Consider the following 23,540-nt stretch of genomic DNA (forward strand, 5'->3'; position numbering starts at 1 on the left):
TCAGTTTTACCAGTGGCAATTCACAAAGGAAACAAATCAATAGTATATTGGGTACTTTGTTGCCCAGCAGGAGTGTGATTTCCTGCTATCGCCCTACAACATATGGGATAATGTGGGGTTGGACTGCCACCAGTGGTGACTAAAAATGGCCCTGTCTGCCTATCACAGCGTCTGATAATATGAAGTACTGTACATGTTGACTATTTCACAAGATGATGACAGGTGAAAGTTCAACGTTCACTGACTTAGTATGTACAGTATGTATATATATATATATATATATATATAAATATGCAGAAAGGCGGCACTCACAGGGGTTTTCGTGAGTGCCGCCTTTCTGCATATTTGTACTTACCTTACCTGGCAGGCACCCAGGTATGTACCGAAGTAAACGGTGTGCACCTTTGGAACTGTGTATATATATATATATATATATATATATATATATATATATATATATATATATACACATACTGTACAGCTATAAATAATTGTACAGTAACTGAAGAACAATATCTCCAGATCCCCAAATACATTATACAGTGAGACAGTGAGAAGCACAGGGTACTGACACCCCAAATACATAAATACAACAAGATCCAATAAAACTTTAGCCCTAAATACATTAGAGCGGCACATTACAGTGAGAGGCAATGGATATTGACACCACAGACTACCCTCCATCCTTACCCTTGTAAAAAGCAGGATACCTGAAGGCTGGAGAAGGTTTCAGCATTGTATATATCAAGATGAACTCAGAAATCATCTGCTTTGATGAAAATGCTCCCATGTTTTACCTAGTGATAGATGCAAGAATAGCACTCAAGCAGGAGAAATAGGACCATGAATTCATAAAGCTTAAATAGCTGCCTGAAAGGATTGCATTGTGCTGTGCTGGCTGTTTATGAAAGCACAGGTTCCTGCAGATGGTTGTCCACACCAAATACATTTATTAGTTCAAGACTAAACTTTTAAATGGTAGAATTAATTATTTGCAAGGCACCCAGTGTAATATAGTATTAAAAACTACACACTAAAAATCAAGACAGTAACATTTTAATTTGCTGTATTTCTTCCCTGCACAAATGTAACATCAACATGCCCAAAATCACCCTCGAGCCATGTGAAAATTGGCAGCATTGACTTTTTCACATAGTTACCATTGTCAAAAATGTAGGGGGCATTTTGGGGCAATTAAAACTGTTTTGACTTTTCAGTAGCAAAGTAGCGATTGGACATTCTAGCTTCAGCCCATAGCAATTAACCATTATTATGAACAATTAGTGGTCTGAATGTTAGCTAGAAAGTAATTACAGTTCAAAGGAGTAATTACTGTTCAGTGGTTCCAGTTAATGTTTTCTCTTTTGGAGACGTTTCCCAAAAACTATTCCCTACCATACACTTTTATAAAATGCTTATTACAAACTAAAATATACAGTTTGCTAAGTGATAGTCCCTGGCTTCCCATAGTGCTGTATACTCAGTCTGGGCATTGCATATTGCTGAGTGATAGCATGCAAAGCTGACAGGGAATTCAATGGTGGACAGGTACATTTTTAGTTACTGAAATACTCCAGGATATTTCTACTTCCTGATTTCAAACAATCCATTTCCTGAAACCCCCACTAAGCACACAGGAACATTTACTTATAACATGTGCAGTTATCCCGAGAAATTGGCCTAAATAAATAGATATTACATGAAGCTATGAAGTAAGACCCCTTCTGTCTGGGCATCATTGTCTACAGGGAAACACGCATGGCTGCTTAGTCAAACCAAATTACAATCTAACTCATTAAAATTCACTGTGAATTCTGTTTTATTTTAGCGATCACATGGCCAGACTGACATCTGTTTCCTATGCTAGAAAAAGAGAGAATGTAGAAATGTCTTGCACTGTTGTAGCACAATCCATCTTCTCTGATGCTTCAGTATGTCAGAACCTTCACCCTACATCTGACAAAAGTGGAGCCATCATTTCTAGTCAGCGTGTAATCAGTCATTACATGGGTTAGACAGAGTGACGTGACCTCTTTAGAGAGAAGAAGGGAACACTTCAGATATTTAAAGAGCTTGTAACTCTATTAAACCTGTTGACCACAGATAGACAGTTTATATAATCTGACACCACAAAATTAATTGTGATGACAAAGGAAATGGAAACCATTTGTCAAAGTGCTGACAAACACCACGTGTCCATTTATACAGCAGGCGTTATTTATTTCATAAAAGCAAGACACAAAGTACATCTTTACAATCTCCATTCATGTTGTTTAATTTGTCATTGTTCTTTCTTTCATTACAGTCTATTTCTAATATGGATTCTGCATTTGTTAATTGTAACCCATTTTATGCAAACCTGTCTGATTATAATTATTAGATGACATATGTCAATTGTGCAGCACCACATCAGTTGTTATACTACAACAACTACCACCATTGCTTAACAGCTACATTTTTAGTCCATTATCAGCTGGGGGCTGCAGACTGGACGTATCTGAATGAGACATTTCTGGCTCTTAAGTTGTTAGAAATTAAGCATTCATTAGACACAGGGAAAACTTACACTTCTTTTGTGTGTTTGCAGTGATGGGTTTAAGGAGATAATGCCATATGACCATTTCCAGCCTCTCCCACGGTATGTTGAAATGAAAACATTCTTTGCGCTTTGACGTAAGTGATATCTTTTAGCAATGTGCCAAATGCTTTATCATATTCCTGTTTCATTACATAAAAAATACTTTGCTGCTATCAGAGAGAGAAGAAGCTCAGCGAATGTTTGTGTACAAGGCTAAATGAATAGAAGCTTATAAACCAATTTATATTAGTTTTGCTGCTAATCCGTCATAAATGCAGCAACTATTTGTGTAACATTAGTCTCTGCTCTACAGTGTAATAGTGGGTAATAGTTGGTAATAGACTAGAAATGACCAAGACTCAACAATCCAGAATTTGTTAAATAAACTTAAAGTTAGACTTTCATGCAAAACTATACAGATATGTTTCTGAATCTGGCATGGTTCCTTCAAAAATGAAAAAAAGGAACCTGGACGAGTCATTTATTCATGTAGTGCCTATAAGTTACAGATATGACTGCACTGTAAAAATTAAACAAATTCTACCCCATCATAATCATCATTTACTCATGTAGTGCCAACAAGTTACAAAATAATATTCTATACAAACAGAACTTAAAGTGAATAAACATATAAACAATAAAAACAAATATTGGCTACAGAACTGAGTACAAGTTATTAAATACAATAACACATTGGTTGCAATGATTAATACTGTACATTGCTTATAAAAGGCTCAGTGGACCAATTAATTTACATTTCATTCTTTTTTCCCAGCTATTGCAACATCAGCTAAATCTAATTAGTTCCCTGCTTTCATAACTTGCAAAGCAGGAATAAAGTATGTCGTCTGCATCAGAACATAAGATAGTTTGACATATAGTATGGTGGCAGACTGAGCATCAAACTATTTTACTGATTAAATTATGCGAGCAAGTGGTATGCAGAACACCATAAATGCCATTTTCTATGCTGCAATCTAGCTGGATAACAGTTCTTCTCTTTCTGCATCATTTGAAATCTTGGTAGGGAAGGAGGGACTAAAACACTGATGTTGTAACAACTTCTCCACAGCTTACAAACAGCATGCAGGAACTACATAACCCACAATGCATTGTACTGTGATTTTCTGTTCCTTATTGAAATCATGTGTACAGGGAATTGTGGGGTTTGGAGGATGCAGGCTGAGGACAGCTGGCTGCTGATACAAAGTAACAGTAGTCAGCCAGCTCATCAAAGTAGTCAGAAAGATCAGCAGAACAGCAGGGGGCTAGGCTTAGGGAACTGTCAGAAACCATAAAAATAATCATGAAAAGTCTGCATATTTTTTAATTGATGTATATTGCAAAGTTGTTTGAAATTATGTTTACTTTTCAAAAATATATGTTTTTGTGGCGTTCCCCTTTAATAACATATTATAATACCTATTCTATTTTTTTTCAGAATAGGTGAATATGCATTGTTTTTAGCATTTAGATGTTTGTAGGGATAAGTGGTCTGAATAGCATGTGGATAGTATGATAGTTTTGGGAAAAAAAATATTTTCCATATTTTTAAAAAACTATACCTGTGGAACTACAATGCCTAGTACTCAAAACTTTCTAACTCCCTTCTGTCTTGCTTTATGAAAGGGATTCCAGATCAGGGACAGATTTATGAAGATTATTTTTAAGGAACGATTTTTTTCTCTTCTCCATTCAAAGCTGGAAAAGAGTAGCTCCTTAGCATAAGCATTAGCATAGTGTTCATAAATGTGATTAAATTGCCGGTATTGCCGATCTTCGCCAGGTGTAGATTCGTCAGGACATCGCAAATTCACGAAGATCCGAAGTTCTGCACAAGTTACCGATCTTTTCCGAAGTTGCGCTAGCGAAGTTACGATGAGCAGTCCAAAGTTGTGCTAGCGAATGCTTATTTGCATACATCGCCAAATTTGAATTTCAATGGACGTGTATGCAGCATCGCATACAGAAAACTACACAAGCGCAGGGAAACTTAATAAAAGTTTATTTAGGTGTTCTAATGCCCTACACATGTGCCCACAGTATAGTTAAGGTGCCACAAATGTAGGGGAGAAGGTGGGCACCCTAAAAAAAATTTCAAGCTTTTTCAGCCTGTCACCCAAAAAACGCTGGTGTTTTTTGGGACTTAGGAAAAATTTCTACTATTTTGGGACTTAGAAAATTTTTTAACTTTCTTTTTAAAACTCCTATCTACTCTATTGCACTTCGCCTGCTCTAACCTGGTGAAGTAAACTCTGGCGAAGGAGGTCACGTTCAGAAAAAGACAAATATTAGTAAATTTGCCTATTTTCGCCCCCTTCGCCAGAGTGCAACTTCGCCAGCGTTAGGGTGTGAAGTTGCGCTAGGCTATCAGCATCGCTGGCGAATTTTCACTAGGGTGACTGATAGTAAATTTGCGAAGTTGCGAAATGACTTCACGCTGGCGAATTTTCGCCAGCGTTAGTCACTTCACCCTTTAGTAAATTTGCCCCATAGACTTCAACAACACGAACATTTTTCATAATGGTAATTAATTACTGCCCAACTAGTACTGAACTTGTAGTACTAGGTAGCTAAGCGGATAGCTGCTGAAATTCGGAACTGGAGAGCTGCTGAACAAAAAGCAAAATAATTCAAAATAAATCAAAATAACAAATGAAGAACAATTGCAAATTCTCAGAATATTACAGTATAATTGGGAGAATAAAACTGCCTTGTTATTTGTTTTATATTTTTGTATTTAAGTGTTTTTATAGTTTGACATCAATAATATGTTTGAATATAGGGTAAAATACAGTGCTAAGTCCCACCAATAAAAAATTCAGCAGCACAGACTAAAATGTAGATCCACTTATCCACACGTACTAGAAAACAATTTCAATAAGGTGCGCTTCAAACAAATCTACAAGAGAATAAAGGTACACCCAATATTGTTAAGTTCTACTTAGGGGCCCATTTACTTAGCTCGAGTGCAGGAATAGAAGAAAAAAAACTTCGAATTTCAAATGGTCGAATATGGCTACTTCGACTACGACTTCGAATCGAACGATTCTAAGTAAATCGTTCGACTATTTGACCATTCGATAGTCGAAATACTGTATCTTTAAAAAATACTTCGACCCCCTAGTTCGCCACCTAAAACATACCGAGGCCAATGTTAGCCTATTGGGAAGGTCCCCATAGGCTTCCTAACAATTTTCTGATCGAAGGAATATCCTTCGATCGATGGATTAAAATCCTTCGAATCGTTAGATCGTAAGAATATTGCTAAATCCTTCGACTTCAATATTCGAAGTCGAAGGATTTACATTCGGCAGTCGAATATCGAGGGTTAATTAACCCTCGATATTCGACCCTATGTAAATCTGCCCCTAAATGTTAAATTCTACTCACATAGAAAAAATGGTAACCACATATATCACAAATCGGTCGCTCTTCGGTGCCTAGTCAGTGTTTTCATTGATATCTTACTCAAAACTCATCCGTATATCTTCCTTTCTCCCATTAAGGTGGGAACATAATCCTTGGACAGCATGTTCAGTGTCTTGTGGAGGCGGCATTCAACGAAGAAGTATTGTTTGTGTAGAGGAGACCATGCATGGAGAAATAATGCAAGTGGACGAATGGAAATGCATGTATGCCCCTAAGCCTACCATTATGCAGACTTGCAACCTCTTTGACTGTCCAAAATGGATGGCAATGGAGTGGTCACAGGTAAAATAATCACCAAGAATCTGAAGTTGAATCATGACTCATCTTCCTCAAATCCCATCCACACTGGTTCTATGAAAGACAAAAAACAAATTGCATCCTTCTGTGTTTTAGCCTTTAGTTGTAAATACTCTTCATAAACAAAATGAATTAGTGGGGGTTTTCTATACATTAATAGAGACATTAATAGCTAGATGATAATTTAAACCCAGAAAAGCTTTACATCCTTCATTTTGGTATGCATGTCTAGTAGCTTCACTGCAATAACCACATTTTTTCAGCCTTACCACGTAAGGAATCACACAACAATAAAAAAAAGGAAACCTTGTTTATCTGCTAGGGTTATCTTGAAGCAAACAACATTCATTACAATGGAGGAATGTGTAATAATGGTTTATTGAAGTCAATGGCACATTTTTTAGCATCTTAGAAGTTGGTTGTCAATTGGAACACCTCCTGTGCTTGCCACACTGCCTATAATTGGTCAGAGTGCCATTTTTTTTAAATTCAATGACATGCTGACATATGTTTCCCAATATCTACATTTAATTTTTGCAAGGCTATTTCTTCATTTGAAAGTTTCAGAGAAGGTAAATTTATCTTTATCATTCCATGGAGCCTTTTGCTTTAGGGCATTTAATTATTATGAACATCACGTTGTTCATTTTTTTTTGCCATTACTGTGATTGCTGAATTTCCCTAGATTAATTCTAATTAAATATCCATCCGTAACTAGCACCCATAACCTCTTTATTTACTAATCTTTGTACAGAGGTCAAATACATAGAAAACAGACTGCAGTCAGACTGCTGTTCTCCAATTCTCAAGTTACTGTTCACTTTGTTCTTCTAAATTCATAATTTATTCATGATCATAAATTCATCACTCATTAAAATAATTTTAATAATTGATTCTATAATAATATGCCTTCAAGACTTAAACCAGGTACATGATCAACTTTTTCCATATATGTTTGTGTTTTCAGGAATAGATTAAATATATTTAGTACCAAGAGTGACAAGGAAATACTCACTGTTTAATAGCTAATCTATCATATATTACCTCCTTGCATACCTTTATATTTTAGTGCACTGTGACATGTGGCAGAGGATTGCGTTACAGAGTGGTATTGTGCAATGATCATCGTGGACAACATACAGGAGGATGCAATCCCCAACTAAAACCACACATAAAGGAAGAATGCGTTGTCCCAGTGCCATGCTTTAAACCTAGAGGTACAAATAAAAAAAAATAAACATTAAAAAAAACTATGTTAAGATGTTTGAACTGAAAGTGAGAGCAGATACAGATCCACCTATTATGTGTGATACTCAGTGCTTGATTCCTTTTAAAAAATGAGTGATAGAAAGTCCTGGTCTTGGTTGCCATGTTAGGAGTTTAGAATGTTCTGCAGTTGTATCCATCTCACTGCTGGTAAATCAGTAGATTTTGAGATAATCCAGCTACAAAATGTGTGAAAAAAATGTATATGATACTTTTAATGGCTTTCTCAATTAAATTTGACTTGTTTTCAATATTTCTGAAGTCACATTATCAAATATCCATGCAATATGCAAGGGTTATCAGATCTTTCCCTGTTCGTTAAATTCTAGGAATGCTATAATTTGCTGGGCTGTGGCGATATCATAAGATGCCATTTATTTGTCTTTTTAGAAAGGTTCCCAGTGGAAGCCAAGCATCCATGGCTCAAACAAGCTCAGGAGCTGGAAGAGACTAAGACAGCATCTGATGAACCAACGTAAGACTTTGGAAGCTTGGATAATGCAATAATTGAAACATTTTAAAAAATTTGGTTTTAATGATGTCATATGCCATTAATGTTGAAGTAAGCTTTAATTCTTCAGTATCCAGTCAAGTAATGTTTATGGTTGATTTTCAACCTTCTTCTTCAGTTACACATGTCTTGAAAGAGGTTATAGGTCTACAGTTATTTCCCTTACAAATGTAGATGTTAAGCATTATAGTCATCTGTTTTTGCATGCGTCTTATGGACATGCAAATGTGCATGTGTGTGTGTGTGTGCAGGTTTGATCAAAATGTATCTTGCCCTATATGAACTATATGTTACTTCCCTTGTGGGTGCCTTCTAAGGTGGGATACTCAGATTACCACATAGCTGCAATATCCCTGTTTCATGATACTTGCTAGTGCTCATGACAACGCCAATTCACAACATCTGTATGTAGATTTTAATTAATAGATTTAGGGGGGAATGTAATAAAAGTTGCAAAAAGCAAAACAATTAGCACAAATAAGAATAAAAAGTTTAATTTCACAAATGTAATACTTTTCCTTAAACTGTTATTACATTGTGAATTTTAATTGCACATTGCGAATTTTAATTGCGCATTGCACACTTTTAAGAAGTGCTTGAAGGTGTCTTAATCTTTTGGAGCAAACATAACTTTTTCAGTAATACGTTTTATTACATTCACTGCGCACTGGCGCTAACTATAAAATTCACAAACCTTCTTCCACTGTCGGTTTAAATTCGCACAAAGGAAAATGTTTTCGCACAAAGGCATAACTTTTCGCATTGTGAATATTTTTTCCATTACAGACATTTATTACATTCCCCCATTAATGTCTTATCTAAAATTCAAAGGGTAATGTGCACATTAGATCTGCTGGCTGCAAAACCTATTGTAGAATAACAGTATCACTCAGCAAAGAAGTAGTCACCATTTTTACCAATTGATAGGAAAAATAAGTACTCAGTTGTTGCCTCTTCACATGCATATGCCCAGGACTTCTCATGTGCTGAACCCATCCTTGAAATCTTCTCCATCCTATCCTAGTCATTGCCAGAGGCTCCAGACCATTACAAGCTTACAACCTACAGTATGCTCTCAACAACTTGCCCATCTTTCATTATTCCCTTATTCCACACCCCGAAATACTGGTTTACAGAATGTTCAGTACACACTTATTGCCAATGTTTTGACTGACAAGACACCCAACCTTATGACTCACTCCGTTCCCTAGTTAGCTTGTAAACTCCATTGAGCTTTCAGTCTAATTATAACACTATAGAAACTCTACCATTTGCATGGGGCTATGCAACCATGTAGTAATTATTTGTTTTAATTACTAAACAGCCATTTATATTCTATGTGTACTGTACATTGCGCATCATTGCCTAAGCTCAGTAAGTGACAGCAGCACAGAGCATGTGCAGTGAATCAGCAGAAAAGAAGATGGGGAGCTACTGGGGCATCTTTGGCGACACAGATCTTTACTGCTACAGGACTGTGGTTGCCTTGGGCTGGTACAGAAGCCCAAAACATAATGTACAACATTTCTGCCTACTTCTTTAGTTACGCTTTAGTTCTCCTTTAAAGAGCCATTAAAAAAATTCTACAGAAATATATATAGCTTTTCTTTAATTTCATTACCACAACTTGTTTTCACATCGTTTTCTTTTAGCTGTAAATTCAGCTTCATAATATTGAACATTCACTAGTCATCAGCCTCAGGTGTCATAAATAACATGTAAGTCCAAAATCCATACTAAAAATAATAACTAAGAAATAATGCATAATTATGGATACACTGAAACTCGTAATGAAATCAAGAACACCCGGGGGCAGCGTCGAAAATCATGATGGGTTTCTACTGTCATCACATTCCACATCTAACAACAAAAAAGGGTCAGGCCCAAGTTTTTCTTGGCTGAGTTTTCCAAGCAAGTCATATTATATTCTGCCAATAAAAAAAGCCCACTGAATGTTCAACATAAATGTAGGACACTAGCTGTGGTAGACCGCAAAGGCCAGGTTATTTATCTTGCACAAGGCTGGTTTGGCAAAGTTCTGTGTTTTGGGATACAGCTGCTCTTATTCTTATACTATTTTTTCTCAACAAAGTTACAGAAAACTCATGTGTACTCTGACGATGTACAATTACAGCTAAATTTCAAAAGTTCTGCTAGAGAATTCATAGAAAATACTTTTGGCTACTGATTGTGCTATAAAAAGAATATTGCATGCAAATGCAAGAGATACAAACTTTCAACATGTGTAGAACTGTGATCAGTTTACAGATGGGGACATGAAAATTTAGAATTATGTAAATCAGTGTAAAGATTTTTTTTCTGTCTGAGGCTTGGTTCATTGACGTGTCTAAGCATTATTGTACCTTTTGATGTTGAAGTCCTGATATCAAATGTATTTACAGAACTCATTCTGTTGATCAGGTGATAAAAATACATGAGGTGGGTTATTTATCCAATTTATCTCAATCCAATCCAATCATTTATCCAATTTATCCAAATTTTATCTGCTAGAACTCCAATCAAATCCGCTCTGGTTTTTTACGCTTATTTATTATTACATTTTCCCGAAAATTTGCTTTGCTGGAAAAAATCTTTTTGGATTTTTCTCCCGAAAACTCAAATTTCAGGGTATGGCACGAAACCCAGCGCACATGAAAAAATCATTGGGACTTCTTCCATTGACTTAAATGCAGCCTTGACAGGTCTGAGATGCCGGATTTTCAGATTCGGATTTTTGCATTCAGAGTTTAGTAAATAACTCCCTAGATCCCAAGTCCCCTTAAGGGAAACTATCACTTTAAATCATATGAATTCTGACATACTTATGATGGGAAAAACAGGTACATCACAACAATACCCTTTGCTTCAACTTTACAGTCGCACAATATAAGGTATAGTTTAAAAAAAGAATGGAAGTGGAGTACATATGCTCCAGTTTTATAGTTCTCTGTAGCATAAAAGAATACATGTCTTTTAGCGTTACAGTTAATTCTATATTAGTGTCATATTCTATAATCTTTGTTTGATAATAACCACTTATGGCTTAAAGGAATAGTTCAGTGTGAAAATAAAAACTGGGTAAATAGATAGGCTGTGCAAAATAAACAATGTTTCTAATATAGTTAGTTAGCCAAAAATGTAATATACAAAGGCTGGAGTGACTGGATGTCTAATAAAACAGCCAGAATCCAACTTCCTGCTTTTCAGCTCTATAACTCTGAGTTAGTCAGCGACTTGAAGGGGGGCCACATGGTACATTTCTGTTCAGTGAGTTTGCAATTGATCCTCAGCATTCAGCTCAGATTGAAAAGCAACAGATATGACCCATGTGCCCCCCCCCTCAAGTCTCTGATTGGTTACTGCCTGGTAGCCAGGGTAACCAGTCAGTGTAAACCAAGAGAGCTGAAAAGCAAGAAATAGTGTCCTGACTGACTTGTTATACATCAAATCACTCCAGCCTTTATACGTTACATTTTTGGCTAACTAACTATATTAGAAACATGTTTTATTTTGCACAGACTATCTATTTATCCAGTTTTTATTTTTACACTGAACAATTCCTTTAAATCTAAAACCCTGATATCTACAGTTACTAATTTAATATTTTTCACATACATAGAGTTATCACTCTCAAATAACAAAAGCAGCATTGGAAGTTACAAACAGGAGAGATATTCTACCTGACAGAATTATGTCATACACGTACTGCTGCAGCATGGACAGTTTTTCCTCAGAACTGACCTAACAAAGGACAGCAACCTTGACAGCAAACCAAATAGTTTAGAATTGAAATGTATGGTTAAGTGTATTTGGTAATTGCTTCCTTGTTTCTGATATCTGCTAAAAAAAAATCAAAGTATATTCCTTTAAGCTCTAGTGTGTGTTTTCAGACCAAAAACTGGCAATATCTTATTCTCCTTATACTTACTTGTATTTTTTTGAAAGCTGTAAATAGATTATATGTGGGATTTATTTAATCTTAAATTCATTGTGTTGATCTAAAGAAAATTCAAAATATTGTGGTGTATTGATTTGTACTCAATCAAGGATATGTTCCATTTTCCATTATATATGTGTGCGGTTGCTCCAATAGGTTTATCCCAGAGGCCTGGTCTCCCTGCAGTGTCACCTGTGGCAGAGGGATGCAGAGGAGGGAAGTCAAATGTCGGATACTGCTATCATTTACGCAAACTGAACTGGAATTGCCTGACGAAGAATGTGATGAGGAAAAACCTGATACAGAAAGGGCCTGCTATCTTCTGCCTTGTGAAGGAGATCCTGGGATTCAGACATCAGAACTTCCTTCACACGATATAGAATCTCCTCAGATGTATGACTGGGAATATATTGGTTTTACTTTGTGTTCCAGTTCATGCTCAGGAGGTATGATGTTTTTTATATATCTGACTTCACACTAAAAGGTTTAGTGCTCAGCTTAGAAGCTGAAGGTGTTTAGCAACCAGGAATTGTGTATAGGTTGGGTATGGGTATGGGTTGTTTATCTATAATGGTTTATCTACAATGGTATCTGTAACATATGTACTATTATGTACTAATTATAGTAGTATAATATTTTCTAGAGTTTGCTAATGAGCTTGTTGGAACATACCAATGCAGAACTTGACTATATGACAGACAGAAACATTTCACAGGAATAGTGCATTAGGAACTGATGATATCAATTTTCTTTCATTTCAACTGAGTAATGATATAATTGCTTCAGGGCAGGCAAGCAAGTAATGGTAATAACTGTGCTTTCTATTTTGAAATTCAGGAAGACAAGAAGCAATTGCAGTTTGCCTTAATATGCAGACAAAGCAATCTGTGAACAACTCTCTATGTGACAGTTCAATGCGTCCACCAGCAATGACTAGAGCCTGCAACACTAAGCTTTGCCCACCAAGGTATGATCAGTCACCCTGTAATATAGTAATCTGATCTAATGTTTCAGCTTGTAGTTTATCAGTTTAGCTTTGGTATATTAAATCTTATATGAATAGTTTTTAATGATTATACTAAATTAGAGTAGTTTTTAAAGGAAAAAAATAACACATTGCTAGGATAAAAACATGTCATTGTGGCCCAGTATTCCCTTAGTCTTCTGCCTATAGCACCTTCAGCCTCTATCTGCTCAGGTGTGACCAGGATGAAACATGCACGGTGAGTTGAATACCTAAGGTCAGAAAAATACCAGGTCCTTGTGGGCTGCAAGAACCAACAGAAAGGTTACAGACAGGGAACTACTGAAATGCCATGTGTTTAGGAGAATGAAGACAAGCCATGGTCAGGGATGAAAAAGTTCAAGAGTAAGCAATGACCACAGCAAAGGAAATGGTGTTTGCTAAACATTTGGAAGATCAGGTTGACTTGGGCCAAGCCATGAAGCTAAAATAGTGCACCTATAACACTATATACTGAGTGGGCAACATGAATAATTATATATATATATATATGCCTTAGTAATTAATATTTTCATTAATATTTTCATTAATGTATATTTTATTAATATTTGTATTAATATTGTTAATATTAATAATTTTATATTAAACTAGAAAATGTGTTTGTGTCCTTACCTTTTTAAATAGGTATAAAAACATGCCTAAGCACATCAGTGTAGAAATGTTTTTTTTTTTTTAAATGCATCAGTTGATAGTACCACGACAGCAAAATTCTGCACTGAAATCCATTTTTCATAGAGAAAACAGATTTTCTTTAATACTTTTGACATGGGGCTAGACAGGTGCCCTCAGTCACGTGACTTGCGCTCACAACAGAATCCCTTTAATAAAACTAGAATAAAGTGTAGGAAAGATCAAAAGGAGATGATAATCATGAGGGTATTAACAACTGATAGTGGACAGATGGAGAAATGTTAGCTAATTGTAAATTGTAAAAGGGAGGATTCTGCATTTGTATGTTTTACATAAGCTGAATATAGTGTAATTTCAGCATATGTTATTAAAAGCCAACAGATCATATCTTGAGTTGCTTCAAATCCAGGATATAGTTCAGGCTTTGGCCAAATCCCAGTATTTTGGTAGGATGCAGATTTTCAGTCAAACTGAATCCACCTCTTACATGCTACTATATAGCTTAATGTGGCAATATTTTTGTTAATGATGAAAATATTTTTCTCAGGTTTGCATAGGCAAATTAGAGTTTGGATTTGGTTTGGTACTGTCTAAATCTTTGGTGGAGGATTTAATGTGAAACCTTAACCAAGCCAAACTCTTAAAGAATGGAAAAAAAACTGGTGTTAAGTACAGTTGTAAAGGTCTCTGCCAGGCAAAGAAACAGACAATTAGCTCCGTAATGTAACTGTAGTAACAAGCACAGTGCAGACACACAGTGTGGATTGTGATGTTAAAAAGGTAGTCTCATGTGTTTTCAACACTGATACAGCTCTGTGTGTCGTTAAACATACTAAAGCATTGCCTGGCAATGCAGTTATATCATGGAGTGGATGGATCTGGGTGAATCAGATAATTGTCACCATAATTGTCACCCAGATTATTCGGCTAGAGTCTTTTACTAATGAGAATCTCTCCTGACAGTTGTTTATATACTTTACAGGAAAAATTAGGCACCGGCACTCGAGGCAATTCAAACAGGGGGCAAGCCCCTTGTGTGTTTATTTGCATCTCAATGTTTCCGGGGCAATCGTCACCTGATGTTATGACACAAATAAACACACAAGCGGCTTGCCCCTGTTTGAATCATCTCAAGTGCCGGGACCTAATTTCTCCTGTATCTTGTGTGGAAGTGCCGTCTTCCCAGGGTCTGTGCACCAGGCAGAAATCTATATCGAAGGGCTTGGGTGTGCACGTGACTTTCTTGTTATATACTTTACCCCATAGCTTTTCCAAGGGCATTTAGTGGACAATCACGTATTTGCCGATGAGAGACAATACCAAAGTGTTGTCTTAAAAAAAAGCAAATACAATTTTTCCATAATAAATTCTATGGCACAGATGAAACATTTTTATTTATAAGATAGTGGAAAGTTTAGTGCATTTTATAGATACCCAATGATTATATCTCGACATCTCCCTGTGCTGAGTTTCAGTAATCTTATACTCTTAATAAAAATTTTAGCTACAAAGGATTTTCTAGAATTGCCAGTATTTCTTCCTTCACATTATTATTTATAATTTATCATGATTTTTGTTCTCCTGAGTAGACATGGCACCTAAAAATAATTTGAGGCTGTTATTATGACTGCGTATCATAATTCCGAAACCCTTTTTATGACCTAGAATTCTAGACTTCTCCATGGGTACAGCTATTTTAAAACTCCTGATTTTGGAAATAATATAATAACCTGCAATCTTTCCAAAATTCAAGTCCAGCCTTTAATGTGTACTGGCAGCTGTGTCCTTTTTTCCTTAGCCAGAAGTCAGAAAAGGTCTTTTTAATAATGATTCAGGAAATTGTTTCACATTGAGGCTGAAAGAAGATTTCATGTTGGGTTCATAATAATTTCTTAGTTTTGTAGAAAAGACATTTCTATGAAAAATTCACTTTGAAACACTGTAATAGCTGATGTGAATGCTGTGTTTACTTGCTTTATTCAGGTTTTTCCCTGCTTCATAAAAAGGTCATATAGAAGTTTCTTTGATCAAGAAAGAGCTTATAATTCCTTTTCCCTCTTAGCCCAATTATTAGTTATGAAATCAAAGAAAACTTGTTTGGGGTATATTTTTGGAATTAAAGTAGCGGTATTACAGATTTAAAAATAATATATATATTTCCCCCGAGTTGAATGGAGATACAGTATAATTTTTAAGAACATTATTTTTGTTAACAGGTAAACAAATATTCAGTGGGGTCAACTAATTGTAAATTACCTTTAGGATTCTGAATAAGTACAGAACTCTGAGGTGACATTTGATATTTTAAAAATTCTAGTGCTGGAACAATGGTTATCTTCATTGTGGAATGAATAGTCATTTCACACAGTGAATTAGGGTTTACTTTTCTATTTGCAAGTTCATTAGGATGCCCTAAAACAAATGAATGATGATGACCAACTTAATGTCTAAGCTTTAGTTTATATATATTAACCCAAGTCAAAAATCTGTTATAGTGTCATTTGTTACTGTGTGTTCTATCCAAACTTTATGGAAAATTAATGCAGTGCACTGGAAGGCAAATGTGCACATACAATAACATAAACATACTATACATGAGTGCTGCAGTGAGTCATATATTAGTCTTTTTTGTAGAAACATCAGAAATACAACTGAAAGGACTTAAGCTCTTTTAGCAAATACTAGGAAGTGTTGTAGACATTATCTTCGAGAGAAAACATATACTGTGAACTGTTCTCCAAGTACTCAAAAACCACTCAATATACTATTCTAAAGATATACTCCTCAACACCTGAAATACAAACATTCAAAACATTGCTATGTCTGCACCCCTTCTATGGAATTCCCTTTTATGTTCCAATAGACTGTCTCCCAATCTTTCAGCCTTTAAACAATTTTATAACAATTTTTTTAAGGAAAAAAAGCTTTTTTTAATTTCCAGAAGTTTCAACTTTTTAGTAGTATTTAATCTGTGACCACATTTGGGTAAATGTTGGGTTGTAGAGCATCCTGGGAGATGGCCAGGTTCTTTCCTATGTATTCTTATCTGTAAATATGCTTTGTTTGGCACTTTATATGTCTCAAGAGAACTCTAAAGATGACAGTACTCAGCTGATCATTTGTTCACACTCACTGATTCATAGACTTTCCAACACTGCCTGGCTTTTGACTGTCACAGCTGTTGCTTTATGTCTCTTCTGTGTTCAACGCAGTCCTACCCATGTGGTATTTTTTGCCCTGTATGCATAGAATGGTTTGCATGAATGATACACCTATAAAACATTTTAAATATCTTAATAAACTAGGTATCTTGTGTTATTAAAACATGGTTTCTTTGGAACTCTATTCCACACCACTGTATTTTCCATTTACTATGGATGAAATATGCTATCTTAATATAGTAAATCTTTTTTTAACTACTGAATCCTCAGTTATATGATATATATTATGAGGTCAATAATTTACCTTTTCATGCATTTGTATTTAATGTTCTCTAGAAACTCAGCAACATTGAATTAGCTTCCTAGAAAGACCAGGTTGGACAGTAAATGTTGCACATATGAAAATTAATTCAGTGTGCGAGGGTAGGGTAAGAGAGAAGTAATTCCATTTATTGCAGGGAGCTGAAAGACAACAGGAACATTCGATTAGTCCTGCACATGGGAACTGGTGCATCAAGTAAAAGTTTCTAAACTAAATAAACATATATACTTCTATACAAGTAATTCAGTACACAGGTAATATAACAATACTGTTCTGGAAATATATATAACAAATACCAATGCTATACATATACTAGTTTGGCTTTTATAAAACAGTACACTTTATATGAGACAACATAAAGGATCTGTTATCAGCATAAACTACTGTGCAACATGTGCACTGATTCTGCAGGTGTAACTGTCTATCTGCTGTAACTCACTGCAGGCTGTATGTGCTGGAGACAGTATAAAACTAGTTTGCAGTGACATATAAACAGTTTTAAACAAGTTTGTAAACATTAGGCTATGGATTACTACCTGAAAGACAATAGGAACATTCTCTTAGTCCTGCACATGGGAACTGGAGCATCAATTAAAAGTTCCTACTTTGGCTGTGCACATTAGTTCCCTCTGCAGTAGCAGAGCAGGAAGTGTTCCTGGCAAATATAGTCTTACAGGAAACAAATATAAGTAAGTGCTGAACTTGTTTTATTCTGTCCAGTAATTCAATGTCTTTGTACCTAATACATTTTTTCTCATTGACTGATTTAGCCCCCACAACAACTACTGAAGGCTATTCTGTGTATTTATCACCCTATGAAGTTTTGTTCTTAGTAACATAGTAACATAGTTACTAAGAACAAAATAATCCATAGGGTGATAAATCCAATAAACAATTTGTATTTATCACTATGAAGAGTTTTTCTTTTTTTTTTCTACCTTATAATTCTACTCCTGTCCCCTAGTTACTGTCATTTTCTGCTATGGGAAAATGCTTCCTTCCTTAAATCTGTTAATCCATTTACATATGTTTCTGTAATATCACCTCTCTCTCTTCTGAACATCTTTTTTGACACATTTTGATATTTAGACCACAAATCATCTTAGTTGCCTTTCCCCAACATTTTATATTTGATTAATACCCAAACTTGAAAGAGTAAATACTAAATAATACTATGTACTATAATCCCTCAAAAATAATGACTAGTAATGATATTAACCATAGAGCAAAATGTGAATACTTAAACTAGTTGTAACCCTTTCCTGGCTGTATTTCCTAAATCTCAGGCAGAACACGACTACATTTATGGTCCTGTCTATCATAAAGACAAATACAAGAGTCCTCTGCACTCAACCCATTATCAATATATTTAAGACATTGAAATTATGGGATGACTTTGACGTAGTTGGCCATCTTAAATATATTGCAATATATGGACAAACAATCCCTGTTTTGTTTAAAGGGTAAGGCACTTTTCAGTAGCAGTATGCACAAAATGTCAATGTCTTAAATATATTGATAATGGGTTGAGTGCAGAGGACCTCTTGTATTTGTCTATATGTATTTTGTGGTCACAGACTCATTGCACCCCCGCCTAATGCTTTTAAAAATTAGTGGTGAACACAACTTTCCCTTGCCTGTCTATCATAAACCCTAGAGGAGGCTGGAATGGTAGAATTAAACTATGAGGATAAACTAACAAAGTTTGGACTGTTGTCTCTGTAGAAGGCATTTACTAGGGTAAATGATTCCCCTACATTACAGAACAATATAGACAGATAGTTGTCAGCAGATCATTTCTGGGGCATAGAGGTTCTTTTTATCAAGTGGCTGTACCTGGACACTACTCCTTCTTAGTAGCAGTTTACGGGTTTTGAAATATGGACATTTAGATTTTTTTTTACTAAAATTCAAATTTCTCTCACATTTTATTAACAAAAACCATGAACAAACTCCCATACCCAATTTTAGCTTAGTTATTAATGGAACAACTTGATTGAATTGGATTGCAGAAAAAACTTGATAAAATCAAGCAAGAACCCCAAATCTCTCAAATTTCTCAGGCTTTTTTCCTGAATTGTTTACGTTTTTCAAGTTTTTGCCGGAAAACCCAACTCAGACCACTTGAGATATGTACCTCTCCCATTGACTTATACAGGACCTAGACAGGTTTGAGTATTCAGATTTTTTAATTCTGGCTTTTTGAAGCATTGGGGTATAATAAATCTTGATAAATTCAAGTTTTTTTTTCTTCAAGGTTTTTTTCCAGATTTTAATAAATAACCCCCTTTTCAGTAACCCATTGATAGATTCAAAGGATGTCCATTATAGATATTTTCACAAAGTCCAGCAAAATTGAATTATGAGTGTTTTAGCCAAACTGAGTTTTAAGTGCTAAAAAGATAGAAGGTCTCAGATGTCTGATGTAAGATTTCACAGTGGCTGGATCCATATAGCTGTACCATTAAATGGGAATCTGACCTGTTAAGGTAAATATATCTGATGGGTATTCACTGTCACCTTGGCCTCTTTTAATAGAATTTTTAGCTAATCGTCATATAAATGGAAACATGAAAGGGGCAAACAATCCCTCTTGCTTCTGGTGGAAAATCCAGCCATTCAAAAAACTCATCAGTCAATAGCTAATTCTGACAAAGATCTCTCAATGCAAAGTTACTATAAGGAGCACTTAATAATGGACAGCACAGGTTGCTGTTATCGATATTAGATAAAAGACGTTTTTTTTCTTTGTCGTTTTTGGGAAAGTATCCTTAAATGAACCTCTAGTTTATAAACTATGGGGCTCATTTACTAAAGCTGGATACATCTGCCCCATTGCTGTAACCCATACTAACCAACTGGAGATATACTCTTATTTTTCATACAGTAGAATGATCAAGGGTTATTACTAATCATTTACTGAACAGGTGCAACTGCAGTTAGTAAATGCCTCTGGGAGTTAATGGCTGTATGTTCTATGCACAGCTGGTATTGTTGTATTAAGGAGCCTTTATGGAATTTTGTAAAAAGGGGGAAGATGGTCATCAAAGCAAAAGCATAATTTTCAATATAATTGTATTAAAACCAGATCCCTTATACAATATAAATGAACACATAATTATTTAAACATGTGAAGAGGAGAGTAACTACATTTCATTGATTCCCAAAGGAAAATGTTCTCTATTTTTCTTTTTTTAGGAGTAAAAATCCCCTACAAGTCCAAAGTAAGATGCATATAGGCAAAATAAATTATCAGTATCAAATACACATGTGAAATTGCCCTTTGGGGCAACCAGTAGGTCCTCTATACTTACAGCAGCTTCATGGTTTGATCTCTATATCATTATGCTTTCTTAAAACTGAATGGCATGCAATGAAATGGCCTATTTTGTGTAAGCAACTAATATATATTTAGATACACATTTATTACTAATAACCAGCTGCCCAGGCAGCCCAGCAAGGGCGGCATGAAATCAGAGGGACTGATGCAAGAGTTAAAGGAAAAGGTAATCTTAAACAGATGGCAATACAATTACAGAAGCTAGACATGCACAGATTCATTTAGCAGAAGGATGCACAGGTTCATTGGAAAGTTTTCTAAGGCAATTTCAGAGGCCCCGATGAGGTACATCAACCTTAGGAAAACAGAGAAGTCTCCTAAGAATAAGACTTTCTGGTTTGGAAAAACAGTAGTAGGTGATGTGAGAGAAAATAGTGTAAAACACTGAGAGGAATTTGCAGTTGAGACAAAAACAAGAAAGAAAGCCTCACAATCATGGAACTAAGTTATATTATAAATATTTCAAAAAAGTCTGAATGAAATAACTTTAAAAAAAAAAAACGACTTAAAATGTAACTTTTGGACTGAATCCACAAAGCAAGTGCCAGAAACTGACCTGTAAGTGCTTTCTTTCAAACCTGTACATTTTACAAGTATTAAACTGTCAGGTATCCAGGGTCACTCAATATATTTTGGTACTATAACTCCCAGCAGCTATTCATTGTTTCTGAATGCTAGGGTTTGCCATTGATAAATTAATTGAGTTCACAGCTTAATCATGTGCTCAGTATTGTGTAGGCTAAAAAGCCTTGGGTATAGCTGAAAATACACATCAATATATACTTATAGTGGCTATGTTTATTAATATAAAGCAAGAATGGACAATGTGTAGATCTCATAGCTGTTGCACTTGGAAGTCCCAACCTACATCTAGCTGATAATGTACTTCAACAAAAGATGGAGGACTACGGTTTGGTTATCCAAACAGTTGCTCTCTGTTACTGTTCCTGGGCAAATCGGGGGTAAGAATTTAAATAATTATACCTCTGTTATCATATTTTTATTCTTTATTTAAATTAGGCAATAACATGAGACCATGTTTAAAATGAACTTTATACGACAAGACATTTAAAGGGGATGCAAAATAAACCCCAATACAAAATAAAGAATATAGTAAAAATATTCTCAGTGCTTAACACAATACTAAATAGAAATATCACATGTTAATTTTGTCATTAAATACAGGTGGAATACGGGTTCCTGGAGTCAGTGCTCAGCAACATGTGGTGTGGGAATACAAACAAGAGATGTCTATTGTTCTAGAGTTTCAGAGTCTGGTAATTCAGAACAAGAGTGTGATGCTGAAAAGCCTTCTGCAATACAGCCCTGCAACCAGATTGACTGCCCTCCAGCCTGGCACACAGAGGACTGGCAACAGGTGTGCAATCCACTCACACTTTCCACTTTCTCCTTTCAATGTCCCCTAATCCTCTTGTTAACAGACGGTTCAGATGTGGTATCACTTGACTCAATGCCTTAAGCCAGCTGTAAGAGTAATGGGTGTTGAAACGGTTAATCAGCTGTAAGCGTAAAGAGTGTTGAAATGGTTTCAATGTCTAAGCTCAAAGTGTAATTGTGTGACAGAATTATAAAACCAATCATAAAACACAACAGATGGTAAAAACTAGGCTCCAAACTACTGAGGATGCCTCTCTGTTCTTTGCATCTATGAAATAGATTTCAATATTGCATTACCTGTCTTGAACAAAGCTACAGCATCCTCTGTGTGTATGGCCTGCAAATACTACTTGCTCCACATTCTGGAGATGTTATTACTCAGACATAATAAGTACAGTATCTGCTTTATACTGGGTCCTTAAATCATATCTTTTGGATCATCAATTCTAGACAGACATGAGTCCAGCTTGTTATCTGTGTGCCCGTAACACTTAAAGGAAAACTATACCCCCAAAATGAACACTTAAGCAACAGATAGTTCATATCATATTAAGTGGCATATTAAAGAATCTTACCAAACTGGAATATATATTTAAGTAAATATTACCCTTTTACATCTCTTGCCTTGAGCCACCATTTCGTGATGGTCTGTGTGCTGCCTCAGAGATCACCTGACCAGAAATACTACAACTCTAACTGTAACAGGAAGAAGTGTTGAAGCAAAAGACACAACTCTGTCTGTTAATTGGCTCATGTGACCTAACATGTATGGTTTGTTTGTGAGTACAGTGAATCCTACGATCCCAGGGGGCGGCCCTTATTTTTTAAAATGGCAATTTTCTATTTATGATTACCCAATGGCACATACTACTAGAAAAGTATATTATTATGAAAATGGTTTATTTACATAAGCAGGATTTTACATATGAGCTGTTTTATGCAATATCTTTTTATAGAGACCTACATTGTTTGGGGGGTATAGTTTTCCTTTAAGATGACTTCCAAAGGGACCTTTTTATACATTGTAGCATTGGTTAGTGAGCACATTTTGTTCCTACTTACATTATTTTGGTGCAAGTGGAACGTATGATGTTTTTTGGATCACAAGAGTTATACTTGGTTAATACTTGGTTCATTTCTAAATAGATTGATTGCAAGGGACTATGTAATGTTCCTATGGGGATGCCGAAAGAGATGAAAAATAGCAAAGACAATACACATGAGACAGATTGTTGAAGTTTCCTTAGAAGAAAGCTTCCAAAAGCTGGATAACAAGAAGATGCCAAAATACATCCACACTGCTAAATACACTTATGGAAAATCTTTTGTCCATCCTACTATTATAACATTGGCCAGCAGCTCTTTTAGACTCCCTAAAGGAGCACACAACATCAGCTAACACCCAACTTCCTTCTAAGAAACTCTGCAGGTCGAACTTGAAAAAATAATTATGCTGAGAAGTTTGACACGTTAAAAGTGTATATTGTTGACAAGTTCATAACAGCAGCAGCTCCACAATTGCAGGAACATAGGATGTCATATAAATGTGATTAATATGGCTGCATACTTTAGCATGCTCCAAGTGAGCTGAAGACATGCCAGGTCAATGCAAGGGGATATGTTATGCTGCTTATCTGACATGCA

The 23,540-nt window shown here is 35.6% G+C and overlaps 1 protein-coding gene across 2 annotated transcripts in view; it reads left to right on the plus strand.

The window, feature by feature from the left end:
* The window catches only part of adamtsl3.L (ADAMTS like 3 L homeolog), a 262,968-nt gene that overhangs the window by 197,868 nt on the left and 41,560 nt on the right, over positions 1-23,540 (plus strand). Inside the window, exons 12-18 of one of the 2 annotated variants that reach the window (XM_018253141.2) lie at positions 2,588-2,638; positions 6,088-6,292; positions 7,377-7,524; positions 7,964-8,048; positions 12,178-12,467; positions 12,859-12,988; positions 21,684-21,876. In XM_018253141.2, the coding sequence (XP_018108630.1) occupies positions 2,588-2,638; positions 6,088-6,292; positions 7,377-7,524; positions 7,964-8,048; positions 12,178-12,467; positions 12,859-12,988; positions 21,684-21,876 (1,102 nt within the window). Of the gene's footprint in view, positions 1-2,587; positions 2,639-6,087; positions 6,293-7,376; positions 7,525-7,963; positions 8,053-12,177; positions 12,468-12,858; positions 12,989-21,683; positions 21,877-23,540 lie in introns of those variants that run through there. The other variant, XM_041586805.1, reaches the window with a different exon arrangement.

The sequence above is a fragment of the Xenopus laevis genome, chromosome 3L (genome assembly GCF_017654675.1).
Source record: "Xenopus laevis strain J_2021 chromosome 3L, Xenopus_laevis_v10.1, whole genome shotgun sequence".
NCBI classification, from domain to species: Eukaryota; Metazoa; Chordata; class Amphibia; order Anura; family Pipidae; genus Xenopus; species Xenopus laevis.